The 25,610-nt window shown below is 52.8% G+C and overlaps 1 protein-coding gene across 4 annotated transcripts; it reads left to right on the forward strand.

Annotated features, from left to right (window-relative positions):
* LOC142003820 (acetylgalactosaminyl-O-glycosyl-glycoprotein beta-1,3-N-acetylglucosaminyltransferase-like) lies at nt 1-24,531 on the forward strand. Of its 4 annotated transcripts, XM_074981113.1 has the most exons (4): nt 1-84; nt 12,872-13,463; nt 13,769-14,146; nt 23,866-24,531. In XM_074981113.1, the coding sequence occupies exons 2-4, from the start codon at nt 12,872-12,874 to the stop codon at nt 23,964-23,966; spliced, it is 1,071 nt and encodes a 356-aa protein (XP_074837214.1). In that variant the 5' UTR covers nt 1-84; the 3' UTR covers nt 23,967-24,531. The 4 variants fall into 4 exon arrangements, 3 of the variants coding, with proteins under 3 accessions (XP_074837214.1, XP_074837213.1, XP_074837215.1); XM_074981112.1 differs by lacking the exon at nt 23,866-24,531 and having other exon boundaries at nt 13,769-17,542; XM_074981114.1 differs by lacking the exon at nt 23,866-24,531 and having other exon boundaries at nt 13,799-17,542.
* The last annotated feature ends 1,079 nt before the right edge of the window (nt 24,532-25,610 follow it).

A 25,610-nucleotide genomic window follows, 5' to 3' on the forward strand; every position in this document is an offset into this window, starting at 1 on the left:
AACCGGGGTGCGTGCTAACAGGAGGGAGTTTGGAGAGGCTCTCCTGGAGGAGGAGAAGGAAGGAGCAAACTAAAGCACCTTGGGGTAAGTGGCTGCTTATATTTTGAGGTTTTGGGCTTGTGTGTTTGTTTGGAGTTTGTTTGTTTGGAGTGCTGAGCTGAGTGTTTGTTTGTTTTGAAAGGCCGTGTACTCAGGCAGGCAGGCAGGCAGGCAGGCAGTTGGAAGCTGATTAGGTTTGAATTGAAACACCGTGTGCTGATTGGCTGAGCTGTAGGCAGAGGGAGGAGCTATCAGGGAGGCCGAGCACTTAAAACCTGCTAGTAAGCGACCAGGGAGCTTTGCGACCGGGTGCTGGCAACCAGGGTGCGTGCTAACAGGAGGGAGTTTGGAGAGGGGAGTTTAGAGGGGGAGCTTGGAGGGAGCCAGTGACTTACTTCTGTTGCCCTTAAACTAAATCCTTTATAACAACCTCTATCTGAAACATTTAATTAACCCTCATATATAACTAGAGTAGGAAATGGAGGCAGAAGCCCAGCAGCAGAGTGGGGGCTATCCTGTTTATTGTGTCGAGTGCAGTATGTATGACTACCTACCCTGTGGGCGGGTGGCGTATGTGTGCGCTCGATGCAAGGAGCTCCTGGCCCTCAGAGACCGAGTGCGTGCTTTGGAGGCCAGGGTGGCTGAACTGGAGGAGCTAAGGAAGGCAGAGGTGTTTGTGGATGAGACTTTCCGGGACATAGTAGGGCTGTCCCACCTCCAATCTGACAGTCCTGAGGCTGTTACGGAGGATGAAAGGCTCAGGGAAGGAGAGCAGTCAAGGGGAGCAGAGGGAAACCATCCCGTAGTTGGGACCCTCCTTCCAGAGGGTGATGTTGTATCCTCTCGTGCCGAGGATACTTCTCCGGGGGAGGGAGCACCAGCTGTTAGGAAGAAGCAGGTTTTAGTAGTGGGGGATTCGATCATTAGAAATATAGATAGTTGGGTTTGTGATGACCGGGAGAACCGTATGGTGACTTGCCTGCCTGGTGCGAAGGTTGCGGATCTCTCGAGGCATCTAGACAGACTTATGGGCAGTGCTGGGGAGGAGCCGGTCGTCGTGGTACATGTTGGTACCAATGACATAGGGAAGGGTAGAAGAGATGTTCTGGAGGCCAAATTTAGGTTACTAGGAAAGAGACTGAAATCCAGAACATCTTTGGTGGCATTCTCTGAAATGCTTCCAGTTCCACGCGCAGGGCCAGATAGACAGGCAGAACTTCAGAGTCTCAATGCGTGGATGAGACGATGGTGTAGGGAAGAGGGGTTTAGATTTATTAGGAACTGGGGACACTTTTGGGGTAGGGGGAGCCTATACAGGAAGGATGGGCTCCACCTAAATCGAGGTGGATCCAGACTGCTGGCATTAAACATTAAAAAGGACATAGAGCAGTTTTTAAACTAAGAGGTGGGGGAAAGCCGATTGGTGCGGGGGAGCACCTGGATCGGACGGAGACTTCTCTTACACGAGGCTCCATAGACAGGGATTCCCTAGAAGTTAGTCAGATAGGGAACGTGGGAAATAATATATGGGCAAGATCAGATGTGAAACAATCGTGCATAAAAAAATCCACCACGTCTGTGAAAGGCGGACATATAAATAGTGGTAGTTTTCTAACATGCTTTTACACTAATGCTAGGAGTCTGTCTAATAAGATGGGTGAACTGGAGTACCTCATATCAAAGGAGGAAGTTGACATAATAGGCATCTCAGAAACATGGTGGAATGAGGACAATCAGTGGGACACTATCATACCGGGATATAAATTATATCGGAAAGACAGAAGAGGTCGTGCGGGTGGCGGAGTGGTACTATATGTGAAGGATAATATAGAATCAAATGAAGTAAAAATCCTAAAGGAATCAAAATGTTCCATAGAATCATTATGGATAACAATTCATTCCTCTAATATGAATATGGCATTAGGAATATATTACCGACCACCTAACCAGGACAGTGATAGTGATGCTGAAATGTTAAGGGAGATTAGAGAGGCTATCAAAATAAAAAACACAGTAATAATAGGAGATTTCAATTATCCCCATATTGATTGGGTGCATGTCACCTCAGGACGGGATTCAGAGATTAAATTTCTTGATGCCTTAAATGACTGCTTCTTGGAGCAGCTAGTACAGGAACCCACAAGGGGAGAGTCGATTCTCGATCTAGTCTTGACTGGAATGCAGGATCTGGTCCAAGAGGTAACTGTTACTGGACCGCTTGGAAATAGTGACCACAATATAATAACTTTTAATATTCCTGTGTTGGGAAGAACACCGCAGCGGTCAAACACTCTGGCATTTAATTTCAAAAAGGGGAATTACACTAAAATGAGGAAGCTAGTTAAACAGAAACTAAAAGGTAGAGTAATTAAACTAAAATCCCTGGAAGCTGCATGGAAACTGTTTAAAGACACCATACTAGAGGCCCAACTTAAATGTATACCCCAAATAAAAAAACACAGTAAGAGACCTAACAAAGAACCACCATGGCTAAACAGCCATGTTAAAAAGGCAGTGAGAGAGAAAAGGGCAGCTTTTAAAAAGTGGAAGTCAAATCCTAGTGAGGAAAATAGAAAGGAACATAAACACTCCCAAATTAACTGTCATAATGTAGTAAGAAAAGCCAAAAAAGAGTTTGAGGAACAGCTAGCCAAAAATTCAAAAAACAATAGTAAAATGTTTTTTAAATACATTAGAAGCAGGAAGCCTGCTAAAAAAGCAGTGGGGCCCTTGGATGATAAAGATATAAAAGGAGCGATCAAGGAAGACAGTGCCATTGCGGAGCGATTAAATGATTTCTTTGCTTCAGTCTTCACGGCTGAAGATGATACAGAGGTTCCTAAATCTGAGCCAGCCTTTTTAGGCGACAAATCTGAGGAACTCACTCAGATTGAAGTGACATTAGAGGAAGTTTTGGAATTAATTGATAAGCTGAATAGTAACAAGTCTCCAGGACCAGATGGCATTCACCCAAGGGTTCTGAAAGAACTCAAATGTGAAATTGCGGAGTTATTAACAGTGGTTTGTAACCTATCCTTTAAATCCACTTTGGTACCAAATGACTGGAAGACGGCCAATATAACACCAATATTTAAAAAAGGCTCTAGAGGAGATCCTGGCAATTATAGACCGATAAGTTTAACATCAGTACCAGGTAAATTAGTAGAAACACTAGTAAAGAGTAAAATTGCAAGGCACATAGAGCACGAATTGTTGGGCAAAAGTCAGCATGGTTTCTGCAGAGGGAAGTCGTGTCTGTCTAATCTATTAGAATTCTTTGAAGGGGTTAATAAACATGCGGACAAGGGGCACCCAGTGGACATAATATACCTAGATTTCCAGAAAGCCTTTGACACGGTCCCACACCAAAGGCTTTTATGTAAATTAGGTGGTCATGGGATAGGAGGAAAGGTCCTTTCATGGATCGGGAATTGGTTAAAAGACAGAAAACAAAGGGTTGGAATAAATGGTAAATTTTCACAATGGAGGGGGGTAACTAGTGGTGTTCCCCAGGGCTCAGTCCTGGGACCGATCCTGTTCAACTTGTTCATCAATGATCTAGAAAATGAGGTAAGCAGTGAGGTGGCAAAGTTTGCAGATGACACCAAGTTGTTCAGGACAGTCAAAAGCAAAAGGGATTGTGAAGAACTACAAAAAGATCTCAGCAAACTGAGTGATTGGGCAGCAAAATGGCAAATGAAATTTAATGTGGGTAAGTGTAAGGTAATGCATGTTGGAAAAAATAACCCAAATTACACGTACTACATGATGGGGTCAAATTTAGCTACGACAGATCAGGAAAGGGATCTTGGAGTTATAGTGGATAGTTCTCTGAAGACATCCACGCAGTGTGCAGCGGCAGTTAGTAAGGCAAATAGGATGTTAGGAATTATTAAAAAAGGGATCGATAATAAGACAAAAGATATCATACTTCCCCTATATAAAACTATGGTACGCCCACATCTCGAGTACTGCGTGCAGATGTGGTCTCCTCACCTCAAAAAAGATATATTGGCATTAGAAAAGGTTCAGAAAAGGGCGACTAAGATGATTAGGGGCTTGGAAAGGGTCCCATATGGGGAGAGGCTAGAGAGACTGGGACTTTTCAGTTTGGAAAAGAGGCGATTGAGGGGCGATATGATAGAGGTATATAAAATCATGAATGGTGTGGAGAAAGTGAATATAGAAAAATTATTTACCTTTTCCCATAATACAAGAACTAGGGGACACCAAATGAAATTGATGGGTAGTAGGTTCAAAACTAATAAAAGGAAATTTTTCTTCACACAGCGCACAGTCAACCTGTGGAACTCCTTGCCCGAGGAGGCTGTGAAGGCCAGGACTCTCTTAGGGTTTAAAAAAGAGCTTGATAAATTTTTGCAGGTCAGGTCCATAAATGGCTATTAGCCAGGGATAAAGTATGGTGCCCTAGCCTTCATAACAAGGGCAGGAGATGGATGGCAGGAGATAAATCACTTGTCTTCTGTTCTCCTTCTCTGGGGCACCTGGCATTGGCCACCGTCGGCAGATGGGATGCTGGGCTTGATGGACCTTTGGTCTGACCCAGTATGGCCATTCTTATGTTCTTATGAAACCCAGGAGCTGGTTGTGGCTCAAGGGAGCAGTGCCCCTGTGGAGGCAGACAGGGGTGAGTTGTTGTTTTGGGGAAGCTCTTAAGGAAGAGAATTTCCCTGAAACTTTTCCTGACCCATCTGTGGGGACTGCAGACAATGGGAGTGAGGTGAAGGAGAGTGAACAGGAAAGGTGCTTGTCTGTAAGAGCCAGAGCAGCCCTTTGCCTGGGGAGAAGTTTGTTTCAGCTCCTGATGGCCAGGACCTGCCTGAGTGTGAAACCACTGGCTGTGCTCTGGAAGGGTCCAAAGCAGGCAGTGTAAAAGTTTCTCAGGAATTGGAAGTTGGTGCAAGTAAAGTGAAAACTATCAGGGAATGTGAGCAGCCCTGTGAGAACCAAATAAAACAGCTGCACAGTCAGTCTCTGTAGGATGCAGGAGAGCGCCAGCAATTCCCCATCTCCAGATGGTGGAAACACTTATATTCTTATACTGGACTCCACTTCTGATTCCATGGGGAGGCAGTAGTTGGAGGTGGAAGGACGAAGGAGCTGTGGGCCTGGTGGGCCAGTAAGGGATAAACAGGGATTCCTTCATGTGGATTCTGCGTCTGGGACTCACAAAACAACTCTCAGAAAGCAGTTTGGTTTGCAAATTTCCAGACTGGTGGAGGGGAGCCATCTCCCTGAGATCATCAATGGCCCAGCTCTTGTTAGAAGAGAGGGCACAGCCAGAGAGATCAAATTTCCACCCCAGGGGGCAAGAGAGAAGATTAGAACTTGATGGTGCTAAGAAAGGCCTCAGCCATTTATCCCCAAAATACCAGATTCTCAAGGAGGTTACACAAAAGTTGTGGTCTACCAAAGAGCAACGTAAATGTACAGTTGCAATGGGTTTGTTCTGTTACTCACGCTGACTGCTGTAACCAAGGGGTGCTGCTACCAAAAGCTGTAGAATTGTACCATGCACTGAATGTTTAAAAAGAGCCATGTGACATGATGACATTGATGTAGAAGCATAAATTGTATGCTAAAGGAGTCTGTAACTCTGAAATGTCACCATTGTTCCCTGTAACTAGTCTCGCAACCTCTGACATGAGAAGGAACATTCCAAACCTATTGTGTGGCATGGAAGGGGAAACTGAGGCGCACAGCCATTGTGGTGGTCTGGCTAAATGCCAAGGATGGAAGCATTTGTACCTTCCGTCACTGGACTGTAACTGAATTCCAGACATTGGCTGGAGCAGCTGTATGGACTGGTGGTCAGATGGGGCAGGACCCAGACCACAAAAGACCTGTTTGATCTGTTGGTGCTGCAGCGAGACCAACCAACCCAAGGGAACTAAAGGAACTTGCCCGGCTGCATCACATGAAAAGGGCCAAGACCAAGCTCCTGACTTGGAGCCTCCCCCAGCAGGACTATGATGTGGAGGTGGTGCACATCGAGGGGAGAACAGAGGGTACAGCCAATGCCCTGTCACAAGGGGAGAGCCCCGAACTTCCCCAGGTCACCAGTTGAGTGACCCTGCTCAGTTCGGTCTGGAAGGGGGGAGAGATGTGATGGAGTGGGGGATACCTGTGTGTGTGTGTGTGTGTGTGTGTGTGAGTGGCTCACAGAGGGTGTGGGGCTCCTGCTGAGGGTAACCTTGATGACCAGGTAACACCTTTGTACTGCAGACAAAGGAGGAGGTGGAGCCTGAGGGGTTTGAATTGGAACTGGGAGTTGGAAGCAGTTAGTCTGGGCTGAGGGGGAGAGAGACCAAGGAGGGGGCCAAGCCCCGGCTCTGGGGGCCCCTCGGGGCCTCCTCTCCCCAACATGGATTGGACTGGCTGTCTCTGCCTGCTGTACTGACTCCTCTGTACGATGCTGTGTCCTGTCGGCTAATAAACCTGCTGTTTCCCTGCTGAGTGAGAGACTCTCCTGCCTGCGGACAGGGTGCAGAGCTTGGGGGACCCCAGAACCCCATCACAACCTCTCCCTCTGCAACTTCAGACCATCGCTCCTTGTTCTGCCATGTGTCACCACTGAGAACAAAAAGCAGTCAAGTAGCGCTTTAAAGACTAGCAAAATGCAGTTTCTCTCCATCCTCTTTAGAGCTCCCCTGCAGGAAGTTGAAGGCTGTTATTAAATCACCCCTCAGTCTTCTCTTCTGTAAATTAAACAAGCCCAGATCCCTCAGCCCCTCCTCATAGGTCTTGTGCTCCAGCCCCTAAATCATTTTTGTTGCCCTCCATTGAACTTGCTCCACGAAATCCACATCCTTTTTATACTGGGGGGCCCAAAGCTGGACACAATATTCCAGACGTGGCCTCACCAGTGCCGAATAGAGGGGACTAATAACTAATCTCCTTATTTGGAGATAAGGAAATAGGAAGGACGATCAGTGTAGGTGAGATTGAACTGGAGAATGTAGAGAAGTTCACACCTCTGGGGAGCAACATAAGGTGTGATCTAGATTGTATGAAGGAAATAGCGACTAGAATAGCAAAAGCAAGAGCGAGTTTGGAGGTGATGGATGAGATCTGGAAAAGCAAAGCAATTAGTTTAGGCATGAAGCTGAATGTCTTGAAAATGTGTATTCAGCAGCATGTTGTAAGGATATGAGATGTGGGTGATAACGAAAGATTCAAAGAGAAGAATACTGGCGTTCAAGAGGAGTTGTTATAGAAAGATCCTGAGAACAGGATGGATGCAGAAGGTCACCAACAGGGAATTATACAGGAAGATACAGCCGAAAGAGAACCTGTTGCAGAAGGCTGTACAACGGAAGTTACAGCTATTCGAGCACATTTGTAGAATGAACAACCAACAAAAAATCAAGACTCTGGTATTCGGCACAATGAACGGTTCGAATAGGAGAGGCCGACCCCACAAGGAATGGGTAGATGATATAGTAGATTCATCATCATCATCATCATCAATAACCGTGGGCTCAGCACCCGTTGGTGTCTGATGTCTCCCCTCACTGTTTCCTTCCATCTTTCCCTGTTCAGTGCAGAGTGGCCTAGTTTCTGTAGACCAGCTCTGCACCAATCTACCATATCGTCTCATAGATATAGTAGCTTGGTGTGGAGCTAGTCTACAGAAACTAGGCCACTCCGCACTGAACAGGGAAAGATGGGAGGAAATAGTGAGAGAGGCATCAGATGCCAACAGGCGCTGAGCCCGCAGTTGCTGTTGATGATGAAGAAGAAGACAGTGGGTGTGAGGGTTCATCTTCAAGAACTTCACGATTTGACTCCAGCCTGAAGACAGCAATGGGGAAGGGTGGAGAGGAGACAGGTCCAGGTTAAACTGTTACCTGGACAACAGTAAATTGCCATGTTGGGAAGAAGAGGTTTATTGTGGTCACAGGAGCTCAGCAGAAGGCAGAGAGGAGCACAATATACTAGTGCTTGGTTCAGGGTTAGGACAGCTGCTCCTCAAGGAACATTCCTTACGCTGGAGAGGATCTCACTAGGGCAGGCAATGTGGTTTGCGGGTGGGTGAAGTTCTTGGCCGAAGTCGTTCTGTCCAAATACACATTCTTCTCCTTTCCTTCACATCTTTGTGCTGTTCCCTTTCCTGGGTGGCGGTGCTGGCACCTCACTTGCTTACAATGATGAAGGTGCCCGGGAAATGCCCCCCTGGACCAAGGGAGTCAAATCTGAGAGGTGAACCCCCATCCTCAGACACAGCTCCCCCTATGCCAGAGTGACTCCCCGCCTGTGTGGATTAGCTCATGGTGCACTGGTAGCTAGTTCTGACCCAGCAATGTGGCCGTGCTAGCGTGGGATAACCCCAGAGCAGGAGCTAATTCTGACAGCTAACCTTTATTGGCAGTACCCTGGGCCCTGCAGCCATGCAGCCCAAGGGGGGGTGGGGGGGGCTCCCTTGGGGCTGTGTCTCCAGCCTGTGGGGAAGGAGTGTTTAACCCTGGGCTTGCCATGCTGAGGTCCTCGCAAGGCAGCAGCTGCTGGCAGTACAGGGGCCATGACACACAGCACTGCATGCCCAAGTGCTCCCTGAGCACCCCTGCTTTGGGGGCAGAGATGAACCCCACTGTGCCAGAAGGGGTGGGGCGTGGCCAAGCTCAGATCCAGCCTCTGCCTCAGTCTCATCCATCCCCAGTGCAAATCTTCCCTCCCTAGGTACCGCAATCCCGATGAGACAGAGACCCACCAGCCCCAGCCTCCTGGGATCCCAATGCCCTCCGGTGAACCCCCAGCCTGGGCTCCACAGCTTGGCCCTTCACTCCCCCCTCTGACCCTCTCTCTGCAGCACATGTCCACCCAGTAACCCCCACCCCACCCCCTGCAGCACAGCCCCCCACCCTCTGTCACAGAGCGTGGGGTCCCCAGGCCCTGCCCCTGTCCACTGGCAGAGGTGACTCTCGCTCAGCAGGAGAACAGGAGGGTTATCAGGCGACAGGGACTCGGTGTAGAACAGACCCGTCAGCACAGAAAGCAGAAGCCGTCAGTACCATCTGTCTCGGGGAGAGGGGCCCTGAGAGGGGGGTCTCCGAACCCGGGGGCCTGTCTCTGGTGTCCCTCTCCAGCCAACTTCCAACGGCCCCATTGCAGTTCAACCTGTTTCTTAGTCTGGGGCACTGGCCAGGCTCTGACAGCCTCCGCTTGAGCTGGCTCTGGCTTTAAGCAGCCGCTGCCCACCTTGTGCCCAAGTAGGTCACCTCAGCCGTCCCCACCTTGCAATTCCCTGCCTTGATAGTCAGCCCGGTCCCCTGAAGTCGGCCCAGTACCTGGCCGACCAGGGACATATGGTCCTCCCGTGTTTGGCTGAAGACACAAATGTCACCAGTGTTAACCAGGGCAAAACCTTCCACCCCCTGCACAGCTGGGCCACCAGGCTCCGGAGGTGGCTGGAGCGCCCTTGAGGCCGATGGGCAGGACCGGGAACTCACAGAGCCCCACAGGGGAGATAAAAGCCAATTTGAGCCGGGCATCTTTGTCTGATGGTACCTGCCTAGGTGAGGTCTATGGTGGGGAGGTAGCGGACTCCCCTGAGCTTGTCCAGGAAGTTGGCAGGTCTACCTCGTCCGACATGGTGGTGGCATTGAGCATCTCAGCCACTGCCAGCTCCTGGCCCGGCCGACCCCCTGCTCAGCTCAGTGGGGCTGCACCCCGACGGCCCTGGCAGACATGAGCCATGCAAGAGCCTCTGGGCTGCCAGGGCCAGGTGCCCCCACCGGGGTGGGGGGTCTGCAGACAGCCGCGCACGCCACCTGCGCACACAGCCCTGGGCAGCCTCTGGGGCAAGCAGGGGACGGGCAGAGCACTTCCTGCTCTGGACCACCCCCACGCCAACCCCCCCATGTCTGCTCCAAGCTGCTCCTGGCCCCGAGCCCCTCCTGGCGCACCCCTGCCCGAGGCCTCAGCCTGGCCAATGCCAGGCCCCCCAGAGCCGCACGCCCTCCCTCCCCCCGCTGCAGTGTGCCTGGGCACTGGAGCTCTTTGCTGGGCGGAGCTGTGAGCAGAGCTGGTGGCCTCGGGCTGTGCCCCCAGCCGGGCGGGCGCTGGCCAGGTGCAGGACGCCCGGCAGGGTGCGGGCCGGTGGGTAGGTCGTGTCCTCACTGGCCCAGGCCTCCTCACGCACCTCCCCATGGGCGGCCATGGTGGAATCGCCAGCAGCCGGCACAGCCAGCTCCTTCCGCCTGCACATGGCCCTGTAGCTCCCGCAGGAGTGGGGCAGAGGAATGGGGGGTCTTCCCCCTGGCAGCAGGCTCAGGGCTAACCTGGGCCTAGTCCTGGCTCCCAGCCCCCTGCTCTGGCCCTCAGCCCCCACTCCCCTCCCAGAGCTAAGGAGAGACCCAGGAGTCCAGCCCCCAGGCCAGCTCTCACCCCTGCGTGAGTCTCGTCCAGCTGCGGGAAGGCGCAGGGGCTGACGGCTGTGCTGGTGCATCTAGGCGATGTGCTGGGCCCGGCTGCAGGGCTGTCAGCCGTCGGTGTGGCTGCCAGGAGCACCCCCAGCAGCTCCATTCCCCTGCCCCATGTGCCCCTGTACCACCCCAGCACCCGGCTCCTCCAGCCCCACGCGCCCCCCACCCAGCGACTGACTCCCCTACTTGCCTCCCACTGCCCCCCAGTGCCCAGCTCCCTCAGTCCCCTCCCCTCCACACACCGCTCCAGCACCCGGCTGCCCCACCCCACCTCCAGCTCCCCTAGCCCCATGGGACTCCACACCCAATGCCCAGCTCCCCCACTGCACCCCACTGCAATCCCAGCGCCCAGCTCCCCCAGCCCCCGGCCAGGGCTCACTGCAGGGCGTTGTTGCGGCTGGGCGGCCTTGTGGGGCCAGAGCAGGGCTCAGCAGGGCGACCGGCAGCTGCACCTTCTACTCCAGGCGCTCGCAGGGGTTGTAGTGCCCGCAGCGGGGATGGCACGACGGGCGTTGAGCGTAGCCAGCACGCCCGCCTTGGTGATGGAGATGCCCTTCTGCTCCATCACCTCAGGGCTGGCCGTGCCGTCGCTCTCCAGCGTCTTGTCCATGCGGCACACGCCCCATCGGCCAGCGCCCGCGCAGGTGGCCCCGGGGGGAAGCGGATGAACAAATCACTACTGGAGCAACAGTGATGCTGGGTGGCTCCCTGGCGTGCTGTGCGTGGCATCCCCTGCAGCCACAGTGACCTCAGGCGGCCGCTCCAGGGAATTCCTGGACACTTCCCTAAGGAAACAAACCAGCAGACGAACAAAGAGCAACAAATAATGTCCTGAATTGTAAGAGAGAGAGAGAGAAAGCCGTGCCAGTCTGTACACTATCCAAACGCAAGAGCCGCCACGTAGCACTTTAAAGACTAACAAAATCATTTATTCGGCGATGAGCTTTCGTGGGACAGACCCACCACTTCAGCTCACAGCCACACCATTTATTGGGTGATGAACTTTCATGGCAAAGACCCACTTCTTCATATCCCACTTAATCAATCATTTCATTAAAGTGCTACACGACGGCTGGTTTGTTTTTATAGAATACAGACTAACACGGCCACCTCTCTGTTACTGCCCTACAATTCCCTAATGGACGAATACCCGGAAACCGGCTACTTCTAGCCAGGCCCAAGAAAGTCAATAACAGACCACTTGTCATCACCTAGAGCCACATCCAGATCCTTTCAATACCAGGGGGCCTAAAACTGGACACAATATTCCAGAAGTGGCCTCACCAGTGGTAAGTAGAGGAGAACAACCACTTCTCTAGAGCTGCTTGAAATGCTCCTCCTAATGCACCCCAATATGCCATTAGGCTTCTTGGCTACAAGGGCACACTGTTGACTCATATCCAGCCTTTTATTCACCATAACCCCTAGGTTACTTTTCGCTGTACTGCTGCTGAGCCAGTTGGTCCCCAGCCTGTAACAATGCTTGGGATACTTCCATCCCAAGTACAGGACTCTGCATGTCTCCTTGTTGAACCACATCAGATTTCTTTTGGCCCAATCCTCCAATTTATTCATGTTACTCTGGATCCTATGTCTACCCTCTAACATATCTACCTCTCTTGGTGATAAGCTGTCTTGGGACAGACCGACTTCATCATATCAATCTCATTTCCAATACAGACTGACCTTTAAAAGTATAGAGGACCAAAAAAAAATTGTAATAAAAACTGACAAATCAAATACATAGGAGGAAGAGGAGGGGTCAGGGGATGTTAATTGTCCTGCCTGAGACTCTGTAGGAAAGTCTCTTTCCCATCTTTTTGGTTTGTAAGGTCTTTAGGGCTTCAGCCGCAATGTCTTGGTTCTCTCCCTGGCTCTCTGAGGGGAATGGGGAGTGGTGGGTTAGAGCCAGGAGGCTGAGAGCTGGGACTCCTGGGTTCTCTCCCCAGCTCTGGGAGAGCAGTGGGGGCTGGTGATTAGAGCAGGGGGAACTGGGAGCCAGGGCTCCTGGATTCTCTCCCGAGCTCTGGGAGGGCAGCAGGGACTGGTGGGTTAGAGCTGCAGGGCTGGAAGCTGGCACTCCTGGGGTCTGTCCCTGGCTCTGGGAGGGTGGTGGGGACTGGTAGGTTAGAGCCATGGGGCTGGGAGCTGGGACTCCTGGGGTCTGTCCCTGGCTCTGAAAGAGCAGAGGGGGGCTGGTGGTTAAAGCAGGGGGACTGGGAGCAGGGTGTGTCTTCCAGGCACTGGGAGGGCAGTGGAGGCCAGTGGTTAGATCTGGAAGCCAGGACTCCTGGATCTACAATCAGTCCTGCCCCAGTGGCCTTGCCCAATATAAGGGCAACACAATTTACTCATCACACCCTGGTCTGTTTTTTAACTGCTTTTAGATGATTCCCAGGAGAGTGCAGATGTGGTGTTGGCTTGTCTGGATCCTGCTCTCTGGGGGCACTTTTTGGCTAATCTACAATGTGGGAAACAAGCAGAGACGGACCCCACGGGCTGGCCCCAGCCCCAGCCCAAGCCCCGGCCCTGGCCCCGGCCCTGACACGGTGGAGCTGAGCGACGGGACCTACACCTTCCGCTTGGATTATGCTGCCTTCCAGGCCGAGTTCCCCCACCTGCAGAGCTACCAGTGCCAGGAGCTGATCCCAGAGAAGGGCATCTGCACTAGGTCCCTGGGGCAGCTGCTTCTGCTCCTGGCTGTGAAATCCCACCCAGGGTCCACGGCCCGACGTGCCACCGCCCGCCGCACGTGGGCCAGGCCCTGGCTGCTCAGGGGCTACTGGGTCCAACCCATCTTCCTGGTGGCAGTGTCCCCCAACCCCCGGCACATGGCCCTGCTGAGGAGAGAGAGTGTGGAGTTCAGGGACGTGGTGCTGTGGGATTTCAATGAGAGCCATCACAACCTGTCACTCAAGATGCGCTGTTTCTTGCACTGGGCAGAGGAGCATTGCAGGCAGGCCGACTTCCTCTTTGTAGGTGAGTCCAGATACCTGGGTCCTCCCACCGGGCCTGGGAGGGCAGTGGGGGCTGCTGGTTAGGGTAGGGGGGCTGGAAGCCAGGACTCCTGGGTTCTCTCCCCGGCGCTGGGAGGGCAGTGGGGGTTGGTGGTCAGAGCAGGGGGCCGGGAGCCAGGACTCCTGCGTTCTCTCCCTGGCACTGGGCGGGGAGTAGGAGCTGGTGGATTGGAGTGGCAGGGAGGGGTGGATTGGGAGCCAGGACTCCTGGGCTGTCTCCCCAGCTCTAGAGAGTCCATACAAACACCTGCTGTTCCCTATCTCTAGCTTCTCTTCCACATCTCTTCCCTCCCCCAGTGGACGACGATGAGTTCGTGAACCCCCCGTCCCTGGTGACCTACCTGCACCAGACGCCCAACGCCTCCCACGCCATCCATGGTAACATCCAGCGCCATGCAGTTGTGATGAGGAAGGGAAAATACGCCATCTCCCATGCGCTGTACCCCCAGGACAAGTATCCCTTCTTTGCCTCTGCTGGTGGCTTCTTCCTGCCCTGGGCCACCATCCCGGCCCTGGTGGCTGCTGCCCAGCACCTTCCCGTCTTTCCACTGGATGACGTCTACGTTGGCTTCCTGGCTCTGGGGGCCGGGCTGCAGTTCCAGCAGAGCAACCGATTCTGGGTGTTTGGCATGAAGGACGAGCTCTGTCAGTACCGGGAGGCCATGGTGGTGCATGGCGTGGGGCTGGAGCGGGTGGAGGAGGTGTGGAGGGAGCTGTACGTGGAGGGTCAGTGTAAGACGATGGGACCTGTCCTCACATAGTGAGCACCAGCTCCCACCCTGCCCCGGGGCAGGGATTGGCTGGGACGGAGTGGGGTGGGGAATGGGGCAGAGGCTTGTCTCTCCAGGGCATGGTTTCCCAAGCCGGGGGTGTGCCCTCTTGGGGGGTGTGATGAAATTCCAGGGGGATATGAGGCGACTCAGCCCCCCCATCAATCCCCTCACCCAAAGAAAGAGCCGGCCTTTGCTCCCGGCTCTCAGCCCTTACCATTTCACATGGACCACGTGGGCAGCCGCTAGAAAAAGCAGGCAGCGGGCAAAGGCCCACATGCAAAGGCACATTATTAAGGGCACAAAAGCAAGTTATACCGCTGCATAGGAAAGCTAGAAAGTATGGTAAAAGAACTGCCCTGGCTTAGCCAGGAGATCTTAGCACGATCTCCAAATCAAAAAGGAGTCATATAAAAAGTGGAAATGAGGAGAAATTACAAAAGATGAACATAAGCAAACAATACCTGTATGCAGAGGCAAGATTAGAAAGGCCAAGGCACAAAACCAGCTCAAATTAGCTAGACATATAAAGGATAACAAGAAGACATTCTTTAAATATATTAGAAGCAAGAGGAAGGCCAAGGACAGGGTAGGTCCACTACTTAGTGAGGAGGGAGAAACAGGATCAGGAAACTTGGAGATGGCAGAGATGCTTAATGACTTCTTTGTTATGGTCCTCACCCAGAAGTCTGATGCAGAAATGTCTAACAGGGTGAATGCTAGCGGGAAGGGGGTAGGTTTAGAGGATAAAATGAAAAAAAAACAAGATAAAAATTAGATGTCTGCAAGTCACCAGGGCCTGATGAAATGTACCCTAGAATACCCCAAGTTAGAGAAAGTACGGGAACCTTTTGCTATCATCTTTGAAAAGCTCTGGAAGTCCGGGGAGATTCCAGAAGACTGGAAAAGGGCAAATATAGTGCCCATTTATAAAAAGGGAAGAAGAACAACCAAGGAAACTATGGACCAGTGTGAGTTCTGAGCTGGGAAAGATAATGAAGCAAGTAATTAAGGAATTAATCTGCAAACATCTGGAAGAAAATAAGGTGTTAAGTAACAGCCACCTTGGATTTGTGGAGAACAAATCATGCCAGAGCAATGTGAGAGCTTTCTTCGACATAACAGGTCTTGTGGATAAGGGAGAAGTGGTGGATGTGGTATACCTAGACTTTAGTAAGGCATTTGACATGGTCTTGCCTGATCTTCTTATCAATAAACTAGGCACATACAACTTAGCTGGGGCTACTATAAGTTGGGCACATAACTCGCTGGATAATCATTCTCAGTGATATTTAATGGTTCACAGTCATGTTGGAAGAGGAGAACAAGTGGGGTTCTGCAGGGATCTGTTGTGGGACTGGTTCTGTTCAATATCTTCATCAGCAATTTAGACACTGGCATAGAGTACACCTATTGAGTTTGCAGATGATCCCAAGCTGGGAGGGGTTGCAACTGCTTTGGAGGATAGGGTCAAAATTCAAAATGATCTGGACAAACTGGAGAAACGGATTCAGGTAAACACGATGACGTTTAAACAGGACAAATGCAAAGTACTGCACTCGGGAAGGAACAATCAGCTTCATACATACACAAATGGAAGTGACTGTCTAGGAAGGAGACCTGTGGAAAGGGATGTATGGGTCGTAGTGGACAATAATCTAAATGTGAGTCAACAGTGTGATGCTGTTGCAAAAAAAGCAAACATGAATTCGGGATGCATTAACAGGAGTGTTGAGAGCAAGACATGGGGAGTCATTCTGCTCTACCCAGCATTCATTAGGCCTCAGCTGGAGTATTGTGTCCAGATCTGGGCACCACGTTTCAAGAAAGTTACAGAGAGGAAGCCATGCTAGTCTATATACTATCAAAACAAAAAAGCAACCCAGTAGCACTTTAAAGACTAACCAAATAATTTATTAGGTGATGAGCTTTCGTCAGACAGACCCACTTCGTCAGACCATAGCCATACTAGAACAGACTCAATAGTTAAGGCACAGAGAACCAAAAACAGTAATCAAGGTTGACAAATCAGAAAAATTATTATCAAGGTGAGCAGAGCAGAGAGCAGAGGGGCGGGGGGAGGGGCGAGTCAAGAATTGGATAAAGTAAAGTATGTAAAAGAGCACCTATAATGACCTAAAAAATTCCCATCCTGGTTCAATCCACGTCTTAATATGTCGAATTTGAATATAAAAGAGTTCAGCAGCCTCTCTTTCCAAATGGCCGTGAAAGTTCATTTTCAGTAAAACACAGACTTTCAGGTCATTAACAGACTGGCCCACTCCATTAAAGTGCTGGCTGACAGGTTTGTGAATCAGGAGTGTTTTTATGTCTGGTTTGTGCCCGTTAACTCTTTGTCTGAGAGAGTTTGAAGTCTGTCCAATATACAAAGCATCTGGGCATTGTTGGCACATGATGGCATATATGATGTTAGTTGTAGAATGTGTCTGTGATTCTGTGAATCACCTGGTTAGGTCCAGTGATGGTATCCCCAGAATAGATATGTGGACAAAGTTGGCAACACGGCTTATTGCAAGGAAAAGTTCCAGGACTGCTGTTCCTGTGGTTTTGACCGTGGCTGTTGGTGAGAATCCTCATAAGGCTGGGAGGTTGTCTGTAGGAGAGAACAGGCCTGTCACCTAGGGCCTTCTGGAGTGTGGCATCCTGGTTAAGGAGAGGTAGTAGGTCTTTTATAATGCGTTGCAGTGGTTTGAGTTGGGGGCTGTAAGTGATGACCAGTGGTGTTCTGTTGTTGGCTTTTTTGGGCCTATTGTGGAGTAGCTGGTCTCTGGGTATTCGTCTGTCCCTGTCGATTCGTTTTTTTTATTTCTCCTGGTGGGTGAATCAGGTTAATGAATATTTGGTAGAGAGCTTGTAATTTTCGATCTCTGTCAGTAGGATCAGAGCAAATGTGATTGTACCTAAGGGCTTGGCAGTAAACAATGGATCTAATTGTGCATGCAGGATGGAAGCTAGAAGGGTGTAGGTAAGTATAGCAATCAGTGGGTTTCTGGTAGAGTGTGGTACTGATGGCCTGATCCCCACTCCCACAGCCAGGGAGAGAACGCAGGTGTCCTGGCTCCCGGCCACATACGCTCCCTGCACCCGCCACACTAACCGCTAGAGCCCCTTACCTCTTACTCTGTGTCGAGCAGCACCAGGGCCTGGTCGGACTGAGATGGGTGGGGCAGGCACCACAGCCAGATCCCTTGGGAGTGTGGGAAGCCTGTCGGGAGAGCAGGGGGTTCTGACTGGGATTGGAGAGGAGAGTTGGAAAGGCCCAGGGGGTGGGTGGGGAAGGAAAGGCCCAGGGGCTGGGGAAATAAAGGGAGACCCAGGCAGCAGGGGTTAGGGGAGCCCTGGGGGTCAGGGGATGTGCTGGTACAGAGGCAGGGTAGAATGTGGTCAGGGAGGTGCTGCCCGGGGGTGAAGAAGGGTTGGTAGTTGCTGGCAGAGGGGCTTGTGGCATCCCCTGATGCAGCCACACTTACCTCAGGTGGCCACTCCAGGTAATTCCTGAACAGTTCGCTAATGAAACAAACCAGCAGACTAACAAAGACTAACAACATAATTTCATGGCAAAGACCCATTTCTTCAGATCTCAATTAATCAATCATTTCGTTAGTCTTTAATGTGCTACACGACGGCTGTTTTGTTTTATTAGAATACAGACTAACACGGCCACCTCTCTGTTACTGCCCTACAATTCCCTAATGGATGAATACCCGGAAACCAGCTACTTCTAGCCAGGCCCAAGAAGGTCAATACCAGAATAGCCCTTGTCATCACCTCGAGACCCAGCTCAAGCCCCTCCAGCGCATTATCCACAACCTACAACCTCTCCTGGGACATGATGCTGCACTCCGAGGGGCTCTGGTTGGAGGACTGTGCTGTCCTGTAGTCAACCACCTACCCTCAGGAAATTCTCACCAGCATCCACAGGCCACACCAGAGCGATACTCAGCCTGGAACTTTTCCTTCCAACAAACCCCGCTGACAACTTTGTCCACATATTTATTCTGGAGACACCATTGCTGGACCGAACCACGTTAATTACAGCATTAGGGGCTCATTCTCCTGTACCTCAACCAACGTGTTATAAGCCATCATGTGCCAGCAATGCCCCTCTGCTGTGTGTATCAGACAGACTGGACAATCACTTCGCCAAAGAATGAATGGCCACAGAGCAGACATCAATGATACAAGAAGTTGGCGGGTATGGAGAGGGAACAGGGGGAAGAAAATTACTTACTGCAAGTATCTGTAAAGTTATGTGACATGCCTGAGATCGCTACGAATATCAAAGATGGGGAAGCTATCTTTGTAATGTGTGAGGTAATTGCCACTTCTGTTGACACCAAGGTGTACAGTGCCGGATTTGAGAATAAATTCCAGTTCAGATGTCTCCCCTTGTAATCTGGTGTTAAAATCTCTTTGTTTTAAGACGTTGATTGTCAGGGCTCTAACAGTAAGGCCCACTCCACTGAAATGCTCACTGACAGGTTTATGTGTATTCAGATGTCTGCTTTAGGATCAGCCTGCACTAATCAGTGTCTGGAAAAACAACAGGAAGTCCTGTGGCCCTTTACAGATATTTTGGAGCATAAGCTTTCGTGGGCAAAGACCCACTTTCTCAGATGCACATAGTGGGGATTCCAGAGGCAGCGCATGACAAGGATGGAGTCCCAGTTGAGAGGAAGGCCAGATTTGATGAGGTCAGTTCAGTCAGGGAGGATGTGGCCCACTTTCAGCAGCTGATGTACAGGTGTTCAGGTTGGCAAGCCACTCCCAGTCTCTGTTCATCCTTGGTTGATGGTGTCAAATTTGCAAATGAATTGCAGCTCTGCAGTTTCTCTTTGGAGTCTGTTTGTGAAGTCTTTTTGTTGCAGGACGGCTACTTTAAAATCTGCTACTGAGTGTCCAGAGAGAGTAAAGTGTTCTCCTACAGCAGAGTTTCACAACCTATGGATCGGGACCCGAATATGGGTAACTATTACACTTCAAAAGGGTTGCTGGCTGGGCTGGGAGGCCCACAGGTAGCTATTAAGAAGCCAGTCACAACCCTGAATTGGATTCTTAACTTCTTAGTTAGATTAACACCTGCCAGGCAGTTAAACCAATCAATTGCATTGAGAAAAATTTCAGCTGCAGGGCAGAGAACTGCATACCTGAGGAGCAGTGCCCAGCTCAGGCAAGATAGGGGCCTGAGTTCAAGGTTGAGAGGGAAGGCAGAGCTGATTAGCTCCCTGGCTTCCAGCCTCTGCAGGAGGTGGGGTCCCTACAGACCCTAGCAGGGTTCCCACAGCTGGTGCTGCCGGGCAGGGCTCTGCGCCCCAACTGGCTTCCAGCTGAGGGGGTTGAGGTTCCCATTGCACCTAAGCAACTGGCACTGCTGGCTGGAGCATAATGCTCCAACCAGCTTCCAGCCGTGTGCCTCCCCTAGTCCCCTCCAGCCTGCGAGTGACTCCTAGCTCCTGAGTGTGACTCCCCAACCCCCTGAGCATGTGGTTGTGATGGAGTGGGGGATACGTGTGTATATGTGAGTGGCTCACAAAGGGTGGGGGGCTCCTGCTGAGGGTAACCTGGTGACCAGCTGACACCTCTGGGCTGCAGACAAAGGGGCAGGTGGAACCTGAAGGGTTTGAATTGGAACTGGGAGTTGGAAGCAGTGAGTCTGGGCTGGGTGAGAGAGATACAAAGGAGGGGGCCGGGCCCCGGCTTTGGGGGCCACTTGGGGACTCCTCTCCCCAACAGGGATTGGACGGGCCATTTCCACCGGCTGTACTGACTCTTTTGTGCGACGCTGTGTCCTGTTGGCTAATAAACCCGCTGTTCTCCTGCTGAGTGAGAGTCACTCCTGCTTGCAGAGGGGGTGCAGAGCTTGGGGACCCCTGAACCCCATCACAACCCACCACCCATGGAACACACCCAGGTGCAGAACAGTCGGCAAACGGGAGAAAAGTCAGCGAGGAAATCTGGGAGCACCCAAGTGCAGATCCCTCCCCGGAGGACACCCACCATCATGTCCTCTGACACAGGAGAGAGACCTCTGCAATGCAGCCTGGGAAATTCGCCCACGCACACCATGTGGAGGAAGAGATGCACAGCTTCGGCCCCTCTCCTGTTAGAAATTACACAAGTTGGGTTGAACAATCAGCCAAACTGAGTTTATTAAAATCTCCCTTTTACAGTTAAGTGATTACACAGGACGGCCCCAGAACAAGTGAGTTTACTAAGCACCTACCACAGAACATGCAGACCAGACTGACAATCTCACAGAGACTGAACTGAAGACGTATTTCTCACTCAACATGTTTTTAGGCAAGTTGGGTATTTTCTGTAGCTCAGAGTTCTACTTATTTCTCTTCACATACAACCAGAAGTCTTGTGGCACCTTATAGACTAACAGATATTTTGGAGCATAAGCTTTCATGGGCAAAGACCCGCTTCATCAGATGCATGGGGGGGGTTTCAGAGGAGGATTTAAAGAGGGGGGTCTCACTGAAAGGGAGGGCCAGAGCTGACAAGGTCTCTTCAGTCAGGGTAGGTTACTCCTCATTAAACGCTGAGAATGGGCCATATCCACCCTGACTGAATAGACCTGAGAGATGGTGTCCCTACCTGGATCCAGGTGGGCCTGGAGGGTGGCCCTCGCCAGACCAGGTACTTGTCTCAGCACCAGTGATGGCTGCTCCACTCCCAGCAGGATGGATCTCACCTCACATCACTAATACGCATGAACTGGCTGTTCTCGCTCTTTCCATCTGTGACGTTATTGGATTTTAAAATGAAAATAAAAATCATTACTGTAAGCACTGTCCTAAGCTTGCACCAGGTCTTGTGCCCGGTGGGCCATGGGCTGAGTCTAATGAAAACTGGTGATTCGCTGAATCTGTTTATGCTGCTTGTCTGTTTGTATCATGTCTGTATGTGAAGTTATAAGTATTGGCTCTGTGTGTGTAGCTAAAGTTAGGATACAGAAGAAGGCAGGGCAACCTACTGTGACAGAGAGCCCAGCCACATAAAGCAGAGTGGATTCTGATCCACGTCAGCAATGTTATTGGGATGTCTCGTCTGACCACGCAGCCAACGGAAGAAGCGTGGGCAGGTGACCAGATCATGTGTACGTGACCACAAGTGGGGTCGTCCCTCTACATGGGCAGAACTACAGAAGGAACAGTGACTATCTGGCCTTCAGTCCGCAGTCTCGATCTTGTCTCTAGGCTGCAGCTTGCAGGAGCATCTCTGCTATGAACTAAGCTGACTGGACTGTGGGCCCCCACCCCCAGCAAAGGATGTAGTCCAGAGACTTTTAAGATAGTAGCTTTTACCAACTGCTGGGGCCTGCACCAAGGAATTTATGACTGATGTAAGTCATTTGACCACTTTAAAAATCTTTACTCTCACCCTATTCATTCTTTCTTTAGTAACAAACCTTTAGATTTTAGATTCTAAAGGATCAGTGGATCCTGCTGCTTTGGATAAGATCTACGTGTAATAAACTTGGGAATGTGGCTGGTCCCAATGAGAACTGGAAAGACTGGTGTGGATTTGGTGAGACTGGTTTTCGTATCCTCTCATCTGTAAGGAGGGGATTGATTGTGGCACCAGGAAAGCAGGAGAACCTGAGGAATTTGATTATGTAACCACTGTCTGGCCAGAAAGGCAACAGAGGTGCGTTTTGTGATTGGTTTGATTCACCTTATAGAGGAGAAAACCCCAGTCTGAGCTGGTTTTAAGCATTTTGCCCAGATTTGGTTGTCTTAGCAGTGCCCAAGAAATCCTCTGTATTTTACAGGGACTTAAAAACCTCTAGGGATGGAGATTCCACCACCTCTCTAGGTAACGCATTCCAGTGCTTCACCACCTGCCTGGGGAAGTAGTTTTTCCTAATATCCAACCTACACCTCTCCCAGCAAAACCTGAGACGATGTCTTCGTGTTCTGTCTTCTGCCACTACTGAGAACAGCTTCTTTCTAGCCTTTTTAGAGCCCCACTTCAGGAAGTTGAAGGCTGCTGTCAAATCAGCACCAAGTCTTCTCTTCTGCAAACTAAATAAGCCCAAATCCCTCAGCCTTTCCTCATAGGTCGTGTGCTCCAGACCCCTTGGCATTTTCGTTGCCCTCCGCTGAACCCACTCCAAAGCATTTACATCCTTTCTACACTGGTGTTCCCAGACCTGGACACAATACTCCAGAGCCGCGTCTACATGTGCTGGCTACTTCGAAGTAGCCGCGCCAACTTCAAAATAGTGCCCGCCACGTCTACACATGGTGAGCGCTATTTCGAAGTTGAAATCGACGTAAGGCGGCGAGACGTTGAAGTTGCTACCCCATGAGGGGATGGGAATAGCGCCCTACTTCGAAATTGAACGTCGAAGTAGGGCATGTGTAGCCGATCCGCGTCCCGCAACATCAAAATAGCAGGGTCCGCCATGGCAGCCATCAGCTGAGGGGTTGAGAGACGCTCTCTCCAGCCCCCGAGCTCTGGTCACCGCATGCAGCAGCCCCTTAAAGCTCCCCGCCCCATGCCTTCCTGTGCAGGAAGCTGAGAGCGCGTGCAGGAGGCAGCACTGCCATGCACCCAGCCTGCACGCCCTCTGCAGCCCCAGTCCACCACCCCCACAGCGATAGCTGCTCGCCAGCCCCCCAAGCGCCGTCAGGGCACCCCTCCCAAGGGGAGCCAGGGCTCCCAGCCAGCCAGCCAGCCTGGGAAAAGGCAGTGGGGCCCCTCCTGGACGGAGGCTGAGATCTGGGACCTGCTGGGGCTCTGGAGCGAGGAGGAGGTGCTGCAGGTAATGGGGAGCAAGAGGCGGAACACGGATGCGTTTGCTTGGCTGGCCGAGGGCCTGGCTGCCCGGGGTCACCCTGCCCGCACTCCTGACCATATCAGGAGTAAGGTTAAGGAGCTGCGGCAGGGTTACGCCCGGGCCCGGGATGCGGCCAGCCGATCGGGGGCCGCCCCTGCCACTTGCCCCTTTTACAGGGAGCTCAGATCCATCCTGGGCCCTTGGCACACCTCCTCCCCGCTGGCCACTCTTGACAGCTTGGCCGACGAGCCCCAGCAGGCCCCGGAGACGGAGTCCGCCCCGGAGGCAAGCCCCGCACCCCGGGGGCCCCCCCCGGGATGCCGGAGGAGGAGGAGGGGGAATCCTCCTCCAGTGACGGGGGGCTGCGGATCGCCATCCCGTCCCACAGCTCCAGCAGGGCGTCCGCCCAGAGGGTGTCCCCCGACAGTGGGAGCGGACTGTCAGGTATGTACCCCCCCGGTGCACACCCCCAGGGTTAAGGGGAGGGAACAAGAGACATGACCAGGGCCCTCCACATGCCCAGATGACCGTGGCCCCAAGGACAGCAGTGGCATGTCCCTCAGAAGAGTGCATCAGCCCCTGCCCCCCAGCAGGACAGCGCCATGCCCCATCCGTGGGGATGGGGGTAGTGGAACCTAGGGTCCCCCAGTCGGGGGGGACACCCATCATCATCAGCATCTCCCAGGGATGGGGAGCCAGCAGCAGAGGGGTGGGGGGACAAGGGCCACAGGTTGGGGCCCACACTAATGGCTGTCTCCACTCTTCTTCCCCCCTGTGTTCCACAGCTGCACCATCGGAGGGCCCGGAGAGCAACGGTGAGGTCTCAGTGGTCCTGGAGAGCCCACCGGGGCCATCCCAGCAGGCCAGCCCCTCGGCAGAGCACTGACCAGCCCCAGGACGAGGCCGACAGAGGAGGAGCCACCAGAGGACGGCAACGGACCCCCAGCTGCTCGCGACCCTCCGGCGTCAGCTGGAGGTGTCAGAGTGGCGCTTGCGGGTGGAGGAGCAGCGGCTGGAGCTCCAGGAGCGAGCGCTGGCCTGGCACCAGGAGGCCTGGGGGGCCTTCATGCGCACATTCGAGCGCATAGCGGAATACCTGGCCCCCCCATGCTGCACTGCCCGCCCTGCCCGCCGCTCCACCCGCCGTCCACCGCCCTGGGGCCTGCCGCCGAGGGGGACCTGGGGCCTGCAGACACCCGCCGGCCGTATCTGCTGGTTCGCCCGGCCCCCACCCAGCCTCGGCCAGGGCTGGGGCCGAGGCGAGGGTCACACCCGCCCACCCCGGGCACTGGACAGTAGAGAGGTGCGGGGCCGAGGACGTGGTCCCCGCCTCCCCCTTTGTACATATCCCCCATTATTTGTATATAGTTTTTGTTGGACCCCTGTTCTTTTATGGTACCTGCCCCCCCATGTAAATAGTCCCCCCCTTTTGTTCTATATATATGTATATATATTGTATTAATAAGAGAATTCACTGTTTTTTGGTTTCAAAAACAACAGGTCCATTTTTATTTGCAAGAAAAGTGGGGGGGGGGTGCTTTTGGGTGCTCTGTGGTGTGGGCGTAGGGGCAGGGATTGTTGTGGAGGATGGGGGGTGTGCAGTGGGGGGCCTGCCAGCGTTTAACCCGTGGCCTGGTCGAAATGGACCGCAGGGCCTCCTGGACCCGGATCCCCTTGGGGTCCACCTGGTGACTGGGGGCAGCGGGTGGCTGCACGTCAGCCCTGCCAGCCTCCACAGCCCAGCCCTGGAAGAATGCCTCCCCCTTGCTCTCCACCAGGTTGTGGAGGGCGCTGCACGCGCCCACAACCTGGGGGATGTTGGTGGGGCCTGCATCAAGGCGGGTGAGGAGACACCTCCAGCGCCCTTTGAGGCAGCCAAAAGTGCGCTCGACCACCTGGCGCGCATGGTTCAAGCACATGTTGAACCGCTCCTGGCTGGCTGTGAGATGGCCCGTGTAAGGGTGCATGAGCCAGGGCCGGAGGGGGTATGCCGCGCCTGCGATGATGCAGAGGGGCATCGTGGTGTCCCTCACAGGGATCTCCCGCTGGGGGATGTAGGTCCCTGCCTCCAGCCGGCAGCACAGGCCCGAATTCCTGAACACCCGGGCATCGTGGGTGCTGCCAGGCCAGCCACCATAAATGTCCAGGAAGCGGCCCCGGCTGTCCACCAAGGCCTGGAGGACCACCGAATGGTAGCCCTTCCTGTTCAGGAAGCATCCTCCGCTGTGCTCCGGGGCACGGATGGAGATATGGGTCCCATCCAGAGCCCCGAAGCAGTTTGGGAAGCCCAGGGTGGCAAACCCCGCGATGGCGGCATCCGGGTCCCCAAGCCGCACGAGCCTGTGGAGGAGCAGGGCGTTGATTGTGCGGACGACCTGCAGGGGAAGGACATGGGAGAGCACCAGTGAGGGGTGTGCAGGGTGTGTCTGGCCCTCCACCCCAGGGCTCCCCGCTCCCAGGGCTCCCCCCTCCCAGGGCTTCCCCCTCCCAGGGCTCCCCCCCGGTCCTCTTACCTCCATGAGGACAGCCC

The sequence above is a fragment of the Carettochelys insculpta genome, chromosome 30, assembly GCF_033958435.1.
Source record: "Carettochelys insculpta isolate YL-2023 chromosome 30, ASM3395843v1, whole genome shotgun sequence".
NCBI classification, from domain to species: domain Eukaryota; kingdom Metazoa; phylum Chordata; order Testudines; family Carettochelyidae; genus Carettochelys; species Carettochelys insculpta.